Source organism: Tiliqua scincoides, chromosome 11, assembly GCF_035046505.1.
Source record: "Tiliqua scincoides isolate rTilSci1 chromosome 11, rTilSci1.hap2, whole genome shotgun sequence".
In the NCBI taxonomy this organism is placed as follows: Eukaryota; Metazoa; Chordata; class Lepidosauria; order Squamata; family Scincidae; genus Tiliqua; species Tiliqua scincoides.
In genome coordinates this window covers 23383719-23401531 of record NC_089831.1, presented here as the reverse complement: position 1 = coordinate 23401531, position 17813 = coordinate 23383719, and the positions used below count along the sequence as shown (strand labels likewise).

At 43.5% G+C, this 17813-nt stretch overlaps 1 protein-coding gene and 2 pseudogenes across 4 annotated transcripts in view; all 3 read left to right on the top strand.

Annotated features, from left to right (window-relative positions):
• ARHGEF12 (Rho guanine nucleotide exchange factor 12) overlaps positions 1 to 17813 on the top strand; it is a 99663-nt gene that overhangs the window by 59605 nt on the left and 22245 nt on the right. For 3 of the 4 annotated variants that reach the window (XM_066639269.1, XM_066639268.1, XM_066639266.1), the window contains 17 exons: positions 1202 to 1294; positions 2269 to 2379; positions 2756 to 2854; positions 3265 to 3307; positions 3596 to 3701; positions 4707 to 4844; positions 6415 to 6447; positions 7139 to 7253; positions 8796 to 8898; positions 9528 to 9734; positions 10048 to 10180; positions 10808 to 10843; positions 12003 to 12157; positions 13181 to 13327; positions 14812 to 14897; positions 16303 to 16428; positions 17638 to 17752. In XM_066639269.1, the coding sequence (XP_066495366.1) occupies positions 1202 to 1294; positions 2269 to 2379; positions 2756 to 2854; positions 3265 to 3307; positions 3596 to 3701; positions 4707 to 4844; positions 6415 to 6447; positions 7139 to 7253; positions 8796 to 8898; positions 9528 to 9734; positions 10048 to 10180; positions 10808 to 10843; positions 12003 to 12157; positions 13181 to 13327; positions 14812 to 14897; positions 16303 to 16428; positions 17638 to 17752 (1846 nt within the window). The remainder of the gene's footprint in view (positions 1 to 1201; positions 1295 to 2268; positions 2380 to 2755; positions 2855 to 3264; positions 3308 to 3595; positions 3702 to 4706; positions 4845 to 6414; positions 6448 to 7138; positions 7254 to 8795; positions 8899 to 9527; positions 9735 to 10047; positions 10181 to 10807; positions 10844 to 12002; positions 12158 to 13180; positions 13328 to 14811; positions 14898 to 16302; positions 16429 to 17637; positions 17753 to 17813) is intronic. The other variant, XM_066639267.1, reaches the window with a different exon arrangement.
• LOC136662797 (5S ribosomal RNA) lies at positions 11374 to 11490 on the top strand (annotated as a pseudogene).
• LOC136662815 (5S ribosomal RNA) lies at positions 11672 to 11794 on the top strand (annotated as a pseudogene).

Genomic DNA, 17813 nt, shown 5'->3' with positions numbered 1-17813 from the left:
TCTGAAGTTCTTCCACAGAGGGCCTAGTTTCTGGACAGATTTAGATATCGTAAAAGTGCAGTTTTAAGAAACCAGCATGTAATCCTCACAATTTGTTTTAAAAACTTAAAGGGAGTGTCTTGCCCAGTTTCAGGGACTGGCATTCTGTATCCCACGAGGCTATCCCATTTTTCCTTGTCGCTTTTAGTTCCATTCTTCTTCCCATACTCTCCAGTGTAGCTCGCTGTACACCACTCTTTGCTAAAAGTACCTATTTTGAGACTGTCTCAAGTACCTAATTAAAAGAAATCATGCAAATTGGGCATCTGGTGACTTTGTTTTTAATTTGGTGCAGGGAAAAAAAATCAAAAAGCCACAATAATACCTTTGTTAGGATCAAGCAAAAGAAGGCATATTCTTCAGCAAACATTCAAGCTCTTCCAGAACTCTTCCTCAGGCTGAATGTTAAGCAAAACAAGGGGTCGGGGCACTGAGTTTGACAGCCCCCCCCCAAACCTGCAGTTTGTAACTGTCTTAAGGTGGCATACAGGAGGAATGGGAAAAGCTTTTGTATGGTTTGAGGAGATTTAATTGAGCTAAATTAAAAAAAAAAAAAGTTGCCGGCTAGCCATACTACATGCTAGGCAGGATCTCGGCTTGTATCCTGGACTTCTTGGGAAAAGGTGAGGCAATGATAGTGTCCCTCATTTACGCGTATGAGGTCCAGTTTCTCTGTTCTCTCTTGCGCAAGTTGAAGGATGCAGGCCCCTTGTTGGGCAGAGAACAGAAGTAAAAGAGAAACATGGTAATCATTCAATTAATCAAGCTGTATAATTAAAGCTGAATGTTTAAAAATTATTGTGGAGCAGAACTTCGTGTACTTGAGCAGTAAAGCTCGCTATGCACCACACTGAATAAACTAAGCTTTGTATAAAACTAGTACTAATAATTTTCCTGCTTTTTTGACAAGATGTTCAAAGTAAAAGTGGTAAAATTTTGTCAAATAACATTACAGTACATACAAAATAATAAGTGGCTCTTTAAACAATCTCAATATTAAAACCATATCAGTTTATCTTTTTTTAAGTTCTTGGTTTCCTGAGAGCCCCCCCCTTCCCTGACTTATTATCAAAATACCTAAAGAAGAATAAAAAATTCTTTCCATTGTGTTACTTGCAGTCAACAAAAGAATAATTGTTTTGTTGTCTCCTGACAATTGCAGGACTCTCAGTCCAGTATTGGAAGTCCTTCCTATCGCATGGGACCTCCAATCATAGGAGCAGAAGATGAGGACTTTGATGGTGAACAGGAGCAGGTGAAGATCTAAGGGGTTTCTTTTAGGCACTTATTTTTTTTTCCTTCATACTTGTGTAACTACAGTGGGGACATTGCTGTGCAGTCTCTACTCTGTTGCAGGGGTAAGGGAGTGAAATTTGGAACATTGTGTTTAAATTTCATTGCTATGACGTTTCATTGCTATGGTTGACATTAACAAGTAGTTATCCTTCTTTTTAGAGTGTGCTCAAGGCCATTTCCCCCCCCCCCCCCAATACCAGTTGGTGATTAGGCTGAAGTTTATTGGTCTTATTGAATGTCTTAAGTAACATGGCTTTTAGTACTAATTCTTAGTATTTCAGCCTAACTCTATAAAGGCATTTTGGCTTCCTGGGTATTCTGTTGGCAACCTTCAGTCCCGAAAGACTATGGTATCGCGCTCTGAAAGGTGGTTCTGGAACAGCGTCTAGTGTGGCTGAAAAGGCCGATTTGGGAGTGACAGTCCCTTCCACACCGGGAGCAAGTGCAGTCTGTCCCTGGTCTGTCTCCCTGACTATGGGCCTTCCTTCTTTGCCTCAGCCTGTTGGCCAAGTGTCTCTTCAAACTGGGAAAGGCCATGCTGCACAGCCTGCCTCCAAGCGGGCTGCTCAGAGGCCAGGGTTTCCCACCTGTTGAGGTCCACTCCTAAGGCCTTCAGATCCCTCTTGCAGATGTCCTTGTATCGCAGCTGTGGTCTACCTGTAGGGCGCTTTCCTTGCACGAGTTCTCCATAGAAGAGATCCTTTGGGATCCGGCCATCGTCCATTCTCACGACATGACCGAGCCAAAGCAGGCGTCTCTGTTTCAGCAGTGCACGTATATTTGTGTTTTGTGTGACAATTGCAGTCCGAAGTTTAGTCTGTTAACAAGAAGTACAGGAAGTGAGTTTGTATGTAGCCTTTCCCATACAGATAAAATGGGGGCCACACATCTAGTAGGTGCTAGCCTATAATAATTTCTCATCTGTTTGTACAGATCAATGGGCAGTGTAGCTGTTTCCAGAATATAGAGCTGCTGAAATCCCGCCCAGCTCACCTGGCCGTCTTTCTGCACCATGTTGTGTCCCAGTTTGACCCAGCTTCACTGGTAAGGGGTTTGTTCAGGCACAGTCCTGTGGCATGAATTGAAAGATTTTGAAACCCTCTATAACATAGACCTAGGTGGAATGTTAACTACTGTGTGAACAGTAGCTTTTTGATCTGGGGATGAAATACCTTTTATTTTGTTCTGAAATGGTTAAAAAAAAATTGGCGAGGGAAATTAATGCAAAGTGCAATTTAAATTAGCATTTGCTTTGTCTATGGATCTTCACTGGGTCTCTTAAAGAAGTGTAGAATCTGGAGTTAACACAGGTAGAGTTAAGCATTCTCCTCCCTCTTTCCATTATTCTTTTTATTATTATATCACAGTTCTGTTATCTCTTTTGTAGACCTATACAATGTTATTTTTTTGTCTTCTATAGCTTTGTTATCTTTTCGCGGACCTATATAAACAAACAAATTCCAAAGAGACTCGCCGTGTCTTTGCTGAGTTTAATCAGTTCTTCCTGGAGAGAGCTGCGGTAGGTTCAAAGTATACACACTACCTTTCTCCCTCCATGTATAACAAATTGCATCTAATTTTGCTTGGCCAGATAGCATGTATTTGGATATGAAATTCATCACATCCTCTGAAACCAAAAGTTTGCATTGCAGGCAGAGTAAACCTAGTCCCTTCAATTTCCAAGCAAGAATCCTTTTAGACATCATTCTTGGAAATCATAAGACAGAGAACTATGAGCTCAGTAGAAAACTCTGTGTTTGGTACTTTTTCCTGTCCCCCAGCCTGCCCCCTGCTAACAGTGTGTCATCAAAGGATATTGTTGCTATTTGGGGAAGGGTGTTACAGAATGAGGAGCTTGTCTAGACTGAGTCCTGCCAAGAAATGAACATTTCTACATTTGTTTTAAGTTGTGCCCGTTTATTGTTGCAGAATTTGAAGGTTCCAGTTCCAGAAGAAATATCTGTAGATCTAGGTAAGATTGTTTTAAACCCCAAAGAGATTTTTTGTTCACATGAGACTCTCTCATGTATCCTGGCTTGCATGTTCCAGTGTGGGCAACGAACAGTAAAGGTGTTCTATTGATGAAGGTGTTCTGTATGATCTGTATGATGATCATATGTATGATGTTCTGTATGATCTGTATGAAGGTGTTCTGTATGATGAAGGCCTGCAGAGCATGAGGCTCCAATAGTTTTCTGTGGCTGGCTTCATGCCACTTCATTCGAAGAAAGAGATTTACTCTTCATTAATTTTCCTGCAGAAAAGAGAAGGCCAGACTTAATTCCTGAAGAGCTGCACCGCCATTACATTCAAACTATGCAGGACAGAGTCTTTCCTGAGGTCCAGAGGCACCTTGAAGATTTTAGGTAAGTGTCCTTAGCCTATTGATCACTTAACTTTTTGTCTGCTTTGGAAGTATAACCCTAGTTCTCTTTCTGGTCATTTATGCTCCAAATGTGGAACTGTGCCAGCATAGGCCACAGCAGTAGAATTTTCTGCAGAGTTCTAGCATTGTGTACAGTGTTTGGCTATTCCCCTTCACCAGTAGTGACTGCAGGAAGGGGTGTGGCCTCTGCATTTCCCGTTCGATTCTTTTCAGCTGCCTCATCAAGCAGCCTTGTAAACTATCCTTTCTGGGAGGAGAAAATCTTTCCCTCTAACTGTCGTACTTACCAGCGAAATTTACTTAGGTTCAATTTATTTGTAAGAGTTTGTTTCTTCCCGTTGATCCAAATTACTGTTCTTAATGATTAAGAATATTTATATACCGCATTTCAACAGGAGTAGTTCACAAAGCAGTTTACATAGTTAGATAAACAAATGGTTCCCTGTCCCCCAAAGGAATCCCAGTCTAAAAATTCTGGATTGCTTCTTGCCCAGGTGAAAACACTATGTCAGAAAGTTTGTATGAAGGTCCCTGTAGGCTTAGGAGTCCCGTCACTCATTTCTGTGGTGCTGGATGATCAGGTTTTATAGAATGGTTTGAATGTTGCTTTGCTCGCCTGCTGGGGAGACAGCCTGATTAGCGCTGCCACAGGACGCCCGGTAATTTCTTAATCAAGCGTTCCCAGATTTCTCCTTTACAATGCGTTTCATTCTATTTGTTTGCCTTGCTGGGTCTCAGTGGGGCCTTTGCATCAGGGTTACTGCACCTACGGAGTTGTACAGTTCACCTTTATGAAGCATGTATTAGCTGTGTTTTCTGTAGTGTGAAAGCATAGCATGTTGGAAGCAGTCTAGCCAGGACTATGCAGCTTGCCTTCTGGGCACCTGCTGACAGTGCAAAGTGATGGGAGTTTATTACTTCAGCCTTCTGCCCCCCCCTCCACAAACAGCATTATGCATTCTGCTGTTCCTACCTGTGTACTCAGACAGAAGCGCAGCATGGGACTGACCCTGGCTGAAGGAGAGCTGACGCGGCTGGATGCAGAGCGTGTTCGTGATCGGACCACGCTGGAGAAAGAGAGAATGTGTGCAGAGCAGATCATTACCAAAATTGAAGAAGTGCTGTAAGTATGCAAGTGGCACAAGCTCACACAGCCCTCTCTTTCCATGTAAGTAAAGAGAGGAGCTTGATGATGTTAATCACAACTACATTCCCTAATGACAAGACTCTGTAGGAAGTTTCCTCTCCATGCTGGATGCAAGTGAAAACTGCATCAAGTCTCAGCCACCATTAGCCCAATTTTGTTTTAGGGATTAGGATCAGATCCAGGAGCATTGCCACACAGTGGTTAATGTGTCTGTCTGATGTATTGTGGATAAACCTGTTAGGGGGTCAAGAGTAAAGGTAGCTTGTTATAGACCTTCCAATTTCAAAGGTAGCATAATAATAATAATAATAATAATAATAATAATACTGGTTGTGGGCATCCTTCAGTCTCGGAAGACTATGGTGTCACGCTCTGAATGGTGGTTCTAGAACAGAGTGTCCTCTCCAGTGCGTGAAGCCTGGGTAAAGTAGGTATGGAGGATACGCTGTTACCCATGCAGCAAATCCCCCCTCTCCACGTCGCTGAAATGGTCCAATGGAAAGGCAGAGGCCAATACGGTTGGTTCCAGCGGCGTCACAGGAGTTGCCAGAACGTGACTGTGTTCAGCCATGAACTGCCTCAGGGACTCCGGCTCCGGATTTTGCCTCGAGGTTGACTCCTGAAGCCTTTTCCATAACTGGATGTAGCCATAAGGCAGTGGAGGTTTGGGATCAGAGTTTTCCTTCTCTCAGATGAGCTGCCTTTCCAGGCTGACGAGTCCCATCTACCCGGTGGCTGTTTAGTCGCCTCTTACGACAAGTACAGCCAAACTGAGGGCCTATTCTTATCTCCAGCCCCCAGGGGAATTTAATAATACTACAGGTATTTATATACCACCTTTCTTGGTCATCAGATTTCTCCTCAGACTTTAATTCAAGGCGGTTTACATAGGGAGGCTGTTCTAAATCCCCATAGGGATTTTTACAATTGAAGAAGGCTCTATCTTTCAACAACCACAACATTTCAGATGGATTTTTCTGATCTGGTATCATGTTCTGGCCTCCAGTTTCCTCCCACGCAAAGCAGACAAGCAGCTCCTTCATCTCTCACATGGAGGGCAGCCAAGATGCTTCTTCGCTCACGCCAAGAGCAGGTGGAATGACTCGGCTGGGCTTGTCACCTGCTTCAAGGTCTCGCCATTCACGGTGCCGGTGGCCTCGAACTGGCGACCTTTGGACGTTATCTTCAGGCAAACGGAGGCTCTGCATATCGCATAGACCAGACCTCCTGCATATCGGTTTTACCAGAAACTAGGCACAAACTTTGGAACAAAGTGGCTGTTTCTGTCATGGTCAGCTTGTATGCTCACCACTGTTAGGGAGGATCAGTGATGTCCCTAGATCACCTTTCTGTGTATCTCCACTTATATAACAGGTACTTCAAGCTTTTTTTTTTTAACCAAAGAAAAGCTTGAACAGAGTACCCTTCTGGAACAGTCTGGCTTGATGGACAGTACAGCACCTGGTAGATGTAAACTGGAGGAAGTAAGAGTAAGAGGATGACGCAACTGCTTCTAACAAGGTTCTTCTGCCTCTTTCCCTTGCAGGATGACTTCTCAGCCTATAGAAGAGGAGAAGAGGTAATCAAACAGACTTGTTGTAGTGTCTGTGTCACATTAAGCTAAACTCCTCTGTATTTGTGGACTTAGCAGGCTGAGAGAGCCCTCTGCTGGCTCTGTGGACAAATAACAGATGATTCATTTATTTAAAATATGTATATCCTGCACCCCTACATACTAATCTACATCACAATCTCCCTTACGCTGTCTAACCTAGAACTGTTCTTTCTTACTGTCTCTCGAGGGTCTTATGCCTTGTTACCCTACATTCATTATTACTGGAGATGACGGTGATTAAACCTGAGTTTTCTGCTTGCAAAGCCTTGTGCTCAGTTGAGCTGTTGCCCCATCCCTGCTGTAGTTTGCCCCAAAGGTCTGTGAAGTTTACAGGCAGGTTTTGAACAGTTGTTAGCTTCTAGTTCACTTGTTAAGGTTCTAAAAGCAGTTTTCATTTCAGATTCTGTCAGCAGGTTTTAATAATAGTCACTTTGATAATCTATAGAAAGAAATGAGGGGGATATAATTTTTGTTGAATGAATGAAGACTGGTATTTGCCAGTCTCGCATGGCTTGTTGTCCCAATGCCAGAACAGTGCTTGACTGAACAGAAAAACTAATCATTTGTTGAACTACCCCTATTTTATTCACACAACCAGGCTTCTTTCTGGTCCTCTCTAACTCTGCTGTGTCCTTCTGTTTGGGCTTGCCTACAGTTCAAGCATGCAGTATGTTGTTCTCGCCTACATGAAGCACCTTGGTGTGAGAGTCAAGGAACCCAGGAGTCTAGATCAGAAGCGGGGACGAATTGGGTTTCTGCCAAAGATAAAGGTAATGGGGGCCCGTTTGCAGTTGAAAGACGAGGCCAGGGGGCTGAGGTGGCCAGGCAGGCAAACTAATGCAAGGCAAACATTGGATTTAAAGTCACCATGTTCTTCATTGGTAGTCAGTGTCTCTGCCCTGTCTTGTCTCAATAGAAGGTGCCTGTGTTTCTGAATGGGTAACACAGGACCTAACTGAGGGTCTCTGAGATGTGCAGGGTTTTATTCTCTTCAGTAGAAAATAAAGTAGTACGTGGTTGACTGGAATGATGGCAAAGTCATCATGGAGTATAGCCCAGTCATTCAAGATGGCTTTGTACGCTGGCAAGAAGCACCATGCTGCACAGTATGGCTTCAGTAGGAAGTACTAGGACAGCATGGAGGTCCCCTAAAAGAGAGATATGACCCTGCTGAGATGTGATGTGATGTGACCCATTGTACAAATCGATGGTAAGGCCACACCTGGAGTATTGCATCCAGATCTGGTCACCACATCTCAAAAAGGCTATAGTGGAAATGGAAAAGGTGCAAAAGAGAGCGACTAAGATGATTACTGGGCTGGGGCACCTTCCTTATGAGGAAAGGCTATGGCGTTTGGCCCTCTTCAGCCTAGAGACGCCTGAGGGGGGACATGATTGAGACATGCAAAATTATGCAGGGGAAGGACAAAGTGGATAGAGAGATGCTCTTTACACTCTCACAGCAGAGCCAGGGGACATTCACTAAAATTGAGTGTTGGGAGGACAGACAAATAAAATATTTCTATACTCGGTGTGTGGTTGGTCTGTGGAACTCCTTGCCACAGGATGGGGTGACGGCATCTGGCCTGGATGCTTTTAAAAGGGGATTGGACAGGTTTCTGGAGGAAAAATCCATTACAGGTTATAAGCCATGATATGTATGTGCAACCTCCTGATTTTAGAAATGGGCTATGTCAGAATGCCAGATGCAAGGGAGGGCACCAGGATGCAGGTCTCTTGTTATCTGGTGTGCTCCCTGGGGTATTTGTGGGCTGCTGTGAGATACAGGAAGCTGGACTAGATGGGCCTATGGCCTGATCCAGTGGGGCTGTTCTTTTGTTCTTATGCTCCTTTAGAAGCAGCATTCAGCACTAACTGATTGCGATTTCCCTGGTTTTGCCTTTACTTGGAGGTCACCCTTCTATGAGACATTGTGAGGGTAGTATACATAGAAACTAATAGAGCTTTGTGAAGAGAAGAACTTTGATGAAGTTCCTGTTCTTTTCATTGGGGCTTGTGTAAGAGAACTTGTAGTAGATTGCGTCCATTCACCCCCCACCCCCAGTCAGTTAATGAAAGGGGACACACTTAATTTCTGACCTGCGCACCAAATATTTTGAACCAGCCATACCTCTACTGGTACCAATCTCTTCTTTTCTTAAGACACTGAATGTATAGATAAACAGATTTAGAAAGCTGCAGGACACTCTGCCTATGTCAGTAGTTCTGGACACAAAATTGTGGTCTTGTTTAAATGGCTGCGTACGGGAGTTCTTAACAGTTGCTCTCTTTGTGGATGTCTTCAACTATAGCAAAGTATAAAGAAAGAGAAAGAAGGGGATGAAAAGAAAAGGAGAGTCTTTCCTAATATCCTGGGACCCCCAAGGAGGCCAAGCCGCCATGACAGCTATGCAAGTATGTTAGCAAAAGGAACACTGTTCCCCATCCACCAGTCTGGCTGTGTTTTATGAACGCTGAATGTTGTCAAACTGAGTTTGTAACAGTGCTAAAAATGAGCTGTCTTATTTGTTAATTATAATGGGACACTTTATTTAAAACGTATGGTATATTCATTTTATTAAGCAAATACATAAAATGACTATTTGGAGAATTCATCAGCCTGGAGAGCTGCTGCCAGTAGACAATACCAGTAACTTGGTATAAGGCAGCTTCCTATATTCTGAATAAAAGCCATTTTTTACTGTGCCTTTAATCTACAAATGTGACTGCTGCTTTTGTTTTCATGTATTTACGATTTTGTTGCCACCTGTTCTTTATTATGAGTCTCCCATCCATTGTCCTGTAGCTGATACATGTAGCTTATTTTTTATGCTGTGGGTCTTGTGTGGGTCTTGTTTTCTATTGTACTTAGATGGATTTTATTTTATGAATGTTGCTAGTGGCCTTGGGCACTCACTTTGTGAAGGAGAGGTGGGGTGAAAATTAAATCATAAATATTCTCCCTGGGTCTTCAGGGTCAGGAAAAGAGGCGTCATATGGGTGAGAGCGATCTGTCGAGCACTAACTGCTTTGTGTCTATCCAGTAGGCAGAGCCATGGAAATACAAAAGTTGCGCCATCCTAAGCACTTATCTACAAGCTCCTCTGTCAGTTCAGAACCACCGGACTCTGCTAAACTGCGCCAGAGTGGATCCAGCGATGGCACAGATGTGGCCTACCTGCCAGCTAATCCGATGTCTCCACAGGCGGGAACCTTTCCTTCCCAGGAAGGGAACAAAGACAGTGAAATAGGTACAAAGATGAGCGTCTTTATAAAAAATAAAAAAGCTATATAGTAGCGAGGCTGGGCTTATTCCATATTACTTAGATTCAAGATGAAATTTCAAACTACCACCAAGCGTTCTCAAAGGGTGGGCCACAATCCCCTCGCACCTGTGACAGATCTCAGACCCTGACAGGCACTTCTTGCTGAAATTAAGCGGCACAGGGATACAAACCGAGGGGGTGTTGTGGAAACCCTAGTAACTTTAGGAAATGCATCTGATTTTCAAAGTTTGAGAAACCTGGAGTGCTGTTCTGACCTCCCCTAACCTGTTTGTTTTAGGGGCAAAACAAGCTGGAGAACCTCCATCTTCAAGTGACTCTGTGGATAGTGCACCCCGCACACCTAACACCATGTTTGATTTTCCATCCCCTCCACTGGACCATTTGCAGGAAGAAGAGGGGGAGCTGGACAGGTATATCTTAGCCTTGGAGCAGGCAATTCTGGCCAACCTCTTTTCTCTTGGATGAGAGGGAGAATTCATTAGGACATTGATCTGTTCAGAAACTTGGGAAGTTAATGACCATCCTCATTTTAACTGTCCTGTAGCTGTCCCTGTTGTATGAGGCTCTCATAGGTTAAGAGTACTGAGTACTTTCTCTGATGAGAGACGGGAACCTTAAGCCAGCAACTACAGGGGGCCCTCGGTATGCACAGGGGACCCATTCCTACACCACCCACAGATGCAGAAATCCATGTATGATAGAATTCGTGGGGAGACCAGCGTGGCACCACAGTTACTCGCATTAGGGCCACACCAGGCCCTCTGGAAGCCATGCTGGGCCCACAGATCACTCTGTGGGCCTGACATAACTGGACGTGGCTTCTGGTTGCATCCTGGAGGCCCTCTGAGTCGCAAGATCTGCATCCGTGGATGGTGGAATCTTCAGATGCTGAGTCTATGGATACCAAGAGCTCACTGCAAAATTGCTGTTTGTACTGTTCAAATTGTATTGTAAAATTGCTATCGCATAAGGTATTGTCACTGACTGACTTGCTGTATCAATCACAGTGTTGGATACTGAATTTATTTCCTTTCCAGATTAGCAGAATTGGGAACGCCAAAATCTTTCCGCAAGTGAGTACAAGTCTCAATGTGTTTAAAGTAGATTTTGGTAATACTGCCTGAGTTAGCTGCTAGGCTGAGTGCTGGGGGTGGGGACCAGCAGCGCTTGTAACTTATCTGTGTGTCCTCTATTTGTTGTCTTTAGCGTTTGTCCCATGTGGTGGTGGAGTCTGCTATGTGTGTCCTCTGTATAGGAAAGGCGAAACATTCAGGATGCAGTATTATTAAGTTGTGCCTTGATACCCGAGTGCAGGGTAGGACTGAGGGTTCTGTGTCATTGTGAAGGTTGTGAGGTTGCTCCTTGATTTGTGGCTGCAAGAAGCTAATAGCATCAGACGTACTTCAGAATTGGTAGATTGACAGAGCTTGTATTTTCTTCTTACACCTTGATGTTATAATGGAAAAGTGAAGTCTCCAGCCCTTTTCATTGACCTTCAATGCTATCTTTCACTTAATCTCTCTCCACCAATGTTTACTCAAAATGTAAAAGGAAGATTGCTTAAGAGGGGCTAACAGTAAGACCTGCTGAGCTTTTAGCAAAGGCCTTTATCTGTTACCCTGCACATGCCAGATCTTGTCTGATCTTGGAAGCTAAGCAGGGTCAGGCCTGGTTAGTACTTGGATGGGAGACCGCCTGGGAATACCAGGTGCTGTAGGCTTCTACCATAGTCTTTCGAGACTGAAGGTTGCCAACCAGCTCCCTATACTGAACACTATCTCCCGATCTTGTCTGATCTTGGAAGCTAAGCAGGGTCAGGCCTGGTTAGTACTTGGATGGGAGACCGCCTGGGAATACCAGGTGCTGTAGGCTTGTACCATAGTCTTTCGAGACTGAAGGTTGCCAACCAGCTCCCTATACTGAACACTATCTCCCGATCTTGTCTGATCTCGGAAGCTAAGCAGGGTCAGGCCTGGTTAGTACTTGGATGGGAGACCGCCTGGGAATACCAGGTGCTGTAGGCTTGTACCAGTCTTTCGAGACTGAAGGTTGCCAACATTTATTTATCTGTAAAGACAGTCTGCAAGATTACATTTCTGACCAGAAGGCAGACTTGTTTGATCAAATCTTGGGGGCAATTTATTACAGGATTGTGGGAGGGGGGAGAATGAAAAGGAGGTGTATCTTCATGAGTTGAATTTAGAGAGTTCACTGAAGATTTCCTTTTCTTAGAATGGACAGTGTGGGTACTGGGGATAATCAAAGTGAAGATGAGCTGTTTGATTTTGACATGGAGACGGACCCGCCCAGCTGGCAGCAACTTGTAAGCCGAGAGGTGTTGCTTGGCCTGAAACCTTCTGAGATCAAACGCCAAGAAGTGATTAATGGTGAGTTCATTAGAGCACCTCTCATGTTTGTCTTGCAGTGACCGTGTATAGTTTAGAGTTCCCTCGGCTCCCAGTATTCTGCTGCCAGCTTCATTTTGGTCAGGGTAGAACTGGGCTTTATTCAAGTTTCAGATTTTGTCTCCAGGTGCACACCTGTTTAAGAATGCAAGATGGAGGCTGGCTGGTTCAGCTTGCAGATGTGGGGATTGGGGAACATGGAAAGAGACAGGGTTTCAAGGCAAGCCTAAGCACTTTTCAGAATGAAGAAAGGCAGCAGAGGTTCTTTGGAAATCCCCAGTTTTGATGATTCTCATGATCTTAAGGATTTTTCTTAATTTCAAGTTATGTGGGTTAAAGGGGTTAAAGATAGCTTTAAAGACCCAATTTTGGGTTTTCTGCTCCTCCATTGTCACCCCAGAATGCATCAGTATAAACCAGTGTGCCATAGCATATTAGTGTGCCGTGAATGATCTGCAGGTGTGCCACAGGAGTTTGGGGGGAAGGTCATTCATTAGTAGGGGCATTGGGTGATGTGAGCCCCTCACCGGCAGTGCTGTGTGTTAATTGTCGGAAAACTCATGGCGTGCCTTTACAGTGTTAGCACCTTGTCATTGTGCTGTGGGATGGAAAAGGTTGGAAGCTGCTGCTATAGATAATATACTGCATTCGGCCATAATTTCATCTCACTGGATTCCTTTATTCACCCTGTCTAGTGACTGAATGTGATATAGCATCTATACCAGTACAGTCTGGAGCGGCCATGAACGAGAAAGAAACCTGGAAATGGGTCTTTAAAGCTATTTTTCTATTGATTTGGTATCCACTGACTTTTTTTATTCACTGAGGGTTCTGGAACGGAACTGCAGTGGATAACAAGGCATGACCTGCATACTCCGAGTTTCTTAGACTCTCAACAAAGTGTATCCTCCAGACTTAAAGTGTTCAGTTTCTCCCATCTTAGGTTCCCCCCCCCCTATATAGGGGTCATTGCAACTGTTCTGTTTCTGTTCTGCTCATTTACAGAGTTAATTTACACTGAGCGCGCCCATCTCCGTAAACTGAAGGTTCTGGACCAGGTCTTCTATCAGCGTGTCTCCCGTGAAGGGATCTTGCCTCACTCCGACTTGCGGAAAATATTCTCTAATTTGGAGGACATTCTTCAGCTTCATGGTGAGCAAGTGCATCCGGGCCAGCTTTTAACTCTGCTTCTGTCAAAACAGCTTTAATAGACTGCACAGGCCTTTCGGATGGCTTTGCACTAATAAGAATAACCCAGGATGATGGATGTGTGCAGTGTTGGGAGAGTTAGGGCAGACAGAAGAAAATATTTCTTTACCCAGCATGTAATTAGTTTGTGGAACTCTTTGCCACAGGAAGTAGTGATGGCATCTTGCCTGGATGCCTTTAAGAGGGGATTGGACAAATTTCTGGAGGAAAAGTTCATTACGGGTTACGAGTCATAGTAGGTATGTGCAAGCTGTTGGTTTTAGAGGCAAGCTGCCTCTGATTTCCAGTTGCAGGGAAGGGCACCTGGACACAGATTGTGTCTGTTGTCTTGTTTGCTCCCTGGGGCATTTGGTGGGCCACTGTGAGATACAGGAAGCTGGACTAGATGGGCCTTTGGCCTGACCCAGCAGGACTCTTCTTATGTTTTTAAGTAGAGATTGCTGCAAGAACTCTACTCGGGTATGAGCTCTCATTTTTGGACTCCTACGTTGCTGGTTTGCCTCTGTGCCTTCCCTTTTTTTCTAAAGTGTGAAAGAAACTCTTCCAGATACTGTAGGCAGCAGTACTATCAAGGCTGATGTTAAAAACCATGCATTAAACTCCCGTTATTGTTAATAACAAAATCAGTGGAGAGTCAAGGGATCACTCTCCATCTGACTGAAAGACAGGTTTCCACAATGTTTGTATTGTTTCCCAAACAATGTCATCGGTTTTTGGAGAATGTCTACCATCACCACCCCTTTTTCTTAGACAGCAGTAAAAAACAAAAAGTTCAGTTTCTGCTTTCAGACTCCAAAAGTGGTTTTTGTTGCACTTTCTTTATTTGTGTTGGAAGCACCTACAGAAATGAAATTTTGAACCAATAAAATAACAATATACATAAAAAGGTTAAAACTAGATATGCTGACCTCCTGTAATCCCGTTTGGTTTTGGTGCTTTATTCTTAAATTCATTCTTGATAATTTGTGGAAGTCAAGGGAGCTTTTTTTCCCCTTGGCTTTTTTTTTCAGGAGGGGGGAGTTTGTCATTAGAAAGGAGATTTGATGCCAGAAGGTGGTGAACAAAGAGGGAACCGTGGGGATGTTGTTGAGGTATAACAGGGAGAAGCAGCATGTAGAGCACAGAAGGTTCAAACTTGAATAACTGGAGACTTTTAAAGCATTTTTTTAGCCTAATTCAAAGCTCTGTTGGACAAGAGTTAATTATGAGCAAGTACTTAACAATCGCTGCACACTGGGGTTGGGATGGGGAGAGCTCCACACATAGAACAAGTAAAAGCTCTGAGCTGGCTAACCTGATGTTGGCATGAATGTGAAAGCTCTTTCACTTTGGAACTCTGAAGTCCATTAAGGGCCACTGTATATGAGGTTATTGTGTCGCTATTTCCAAAGCTGGTGCTCATTCCTCTCTTTTTCTTTGCTGTTCAGCTGGATTGAATGAGCAGATGAAAGCTGTGCGAAAGAGGAACGAGACCTCTGTTATTGATCAAATTGGAGAGGACTTATTAACTTGGGTAAACCGAACTTCTGTTTGTTTTTCTTTTGTTTCTGAAAAAATGAAATGCTTCTTGAAGATGATTGACAATGAAATGGTGAATAGAGCCACAGGTCACTCTTGGTAGTTTGTCTTATCTGGGAACCTGTTATCTAAAATTCTTCATTTCTGAAAGAATGACATTGAACTGGTAGAGTCAGAATTGTTGGAAGATGAAGGGAGCTCAGCATGGTCTACATGTTTCACTTTTCTCATGAAGCATTTATTTAGCTGAGTGCTTTTTTTATTCAATTAACAATAAATGAATGAGTCATTTAGTGTAAAGGTGACCTGCAAAAAGCAGAGGACTTATTTTTTATCTTTAAAAGTTGCCAGAACAGTACTTGGGAGGTGATGGAGAAAGAATCTTTGATCACATCTTTGTTTCATTTTGTGAATGGAGAACCTTTTATTCCATGTAGATGCAAGATCTGATTTGGTTATTAAAAACTGTTTGTTTTCCAGTCCTTCAGATAAACTTTTATTTATTTTTCACATTATATATATTACTCTTCTTGTAAAGAGCTCAGAGCAAAGTATGTGTCTCATCTCCCTTGTTGCAACAATGGTGTGAGGTAGGTTAGACTGCAAGATAGAGACTGACCCAGGGTCATCCAGAAAGCTTCATGGCTAAACAGATTTGACTTTTTCTTCTTGAGTCTGCTTCTTGATCCATCACCCTAAACCAGCAATTTTCAACCATTGTACAACATTGGTATTCCTCAAATGGTCTGGACATGTGCCACAGAAGTTTGGGGAGGGTCATTTATTAGTAGCACCATTGGGGGAATGTGACCTTCCTACTGGCAGCATGGTGTGCCTTGTCAATTGTAAAATAAACCTGACAGTGTGCCGTGACAATTTTAGCACCTTATCAGTATGTTGTGAGATGAGAGAGGTTGAAAATCACTACCCAAACTATTATCCTACTCTTATAACAGAAAGTACTCCAAGATACAGATGCATTAGTAATTAAATTATCATGATTTCACTTAGAACTGAGTTGTGTCCCATTTTCCCAGGCATAGATTTGCCGTGCTTTGTGCATTATCTGTATCAAGATTCTGGGGAGTTGTACATGAGTCAGTCATTACAAGCATTCAGAATTTAAGCCACAGGCGGAATCCCTCTTGCCAGATTCCAATGTAGGAAGATGGAACAAAGTGGGAAGTGGTGCTAAGGACTACAGCAAGATACACTCCTGTCTATCACCTGTCTAGCAGGATGTACTCCTGATAGGCTTGTCAGGTCTATTTATCATGGCCTGCAACAGTTTCTTTATTATCAGAATAAGGTTGGTGCATGCTGATACTTACGTTGGCATATGACTTCTCTCATGTGCCCTTCTGTTTCTCATGCTTGATTTCCTTGAATTCTTCTCTCAGTTCAGTGGAGCAGGGGAGGAGAAATTGAAGCAAGCCACTGCCACCTTCTGTAGCAACCAGCCATTCGCTCTGGAGGTGATTAAATCAAGGCAGAAGAAGGACTCTCGCTTCCAGACCTTTGTCCAGGTAAATCTTGCTCGTTCCTAGATCTGGCTGATGCCTGCTGCAGGACGAGCAGGGGTTGTCGACGGGGGTAAAATAATGGATTAGATCTAGTATGTTCACTTCGTGGTGGATCATTTTTTGTACTATCATTTCTCAGGGAGGTATTCCAAGAACCATTGGGAATTATTCAAGTTGTGATTCAAGCAAATGTGAACCAATTTTGATTGTAGTGTGGCCATGGCATAGAATCCATAAAATGTTAGAGTTGAAAGGGACTATGGAGGTCATCTAGTCCAGCCCCAACTGTGTACAGGCAATTGTGCCAAGTTTTTCTTCAGAGCATCCCTGTGGCAAATGGAGCAAGCCAAGTTCATTGGCTACCCAGTCTGTATTGGTCCATGTCAGTTTTCTAGACTGACAGAGACCTTCTTCATTGACATTATATATAGCATTCAGGTTCTAAATTCCCCCAATAGAGCTTGCTTTTATATCCTCCTTCTGTAAAACATATTATTTGTCTTAGAGCAAGCGCAGCACTCCTTTGGAAAAGGGGGGAAGCGGCTGGGTCTGGGCTTACGCCCTTCCTCATGGACGAAGGGCCCTTGCTAAGGTTGTCGGAGATCCTAGGCACTTCAGGAGTTGCTAGAGTTCTGGTGAAGATCTTGCACTTTTCCGTCAACAACAACAGTATTTATATACTGCTTTTCAACAAAAAGTTCACAAAGCGGTTTACAGAGAAAATCAAATATCTAATGGCTCCCTGTCCCAAAAGGGCTCACAATCTAAAAAGATGCAACACCAGCAGACAGCCACTAGAAAAGACACTGCTGGGGTGAGGTGGGCCAGTTACTCTCCCCCTGCTAAATAAAAGAGCACCCACTTGAAAAAGCGCCTCTTAACCAGTTAGCAGGGGTTACATCACATAAGAGAGTAAGATGTCTCCTCTTAAGTCAGTGACTGAGATTGATTGCTGATGATATCAAGTCAGTGAGAAGTAATGAGGGAAGGAAGCCACCACCAGTTTTTGTGATGAGCCTTTCCTCTTAGTAATTGCCTGATACAACGGGACTGTGTTGTCTGTCTGATAAATCTTGGCGTTCCTTGACTTGTATTTAATTGCCAGAAATGTGAACCAGCAAGACATTTATGTGATGAATAGAGGGTGCGCTCTCAGGTAATTATAGTTTTAATAAAAATGACAAATGCGGTTATTATGCTGTTTAAATTTAGGATGCTGAGAGCAATCCGCTCTGTCGTCGACTGCAGCTGAAAGATATCATTCCCACTGAGATGCAGAGGCTGACCAAATACCCCCTTCTGCTTGATAATATTGCAAAATACTCAGGTATCGTGTGGCTCTTTCTGTTGGGGGTTTGGCCATTTGCAGGAACAGTTTGACTTTCAAA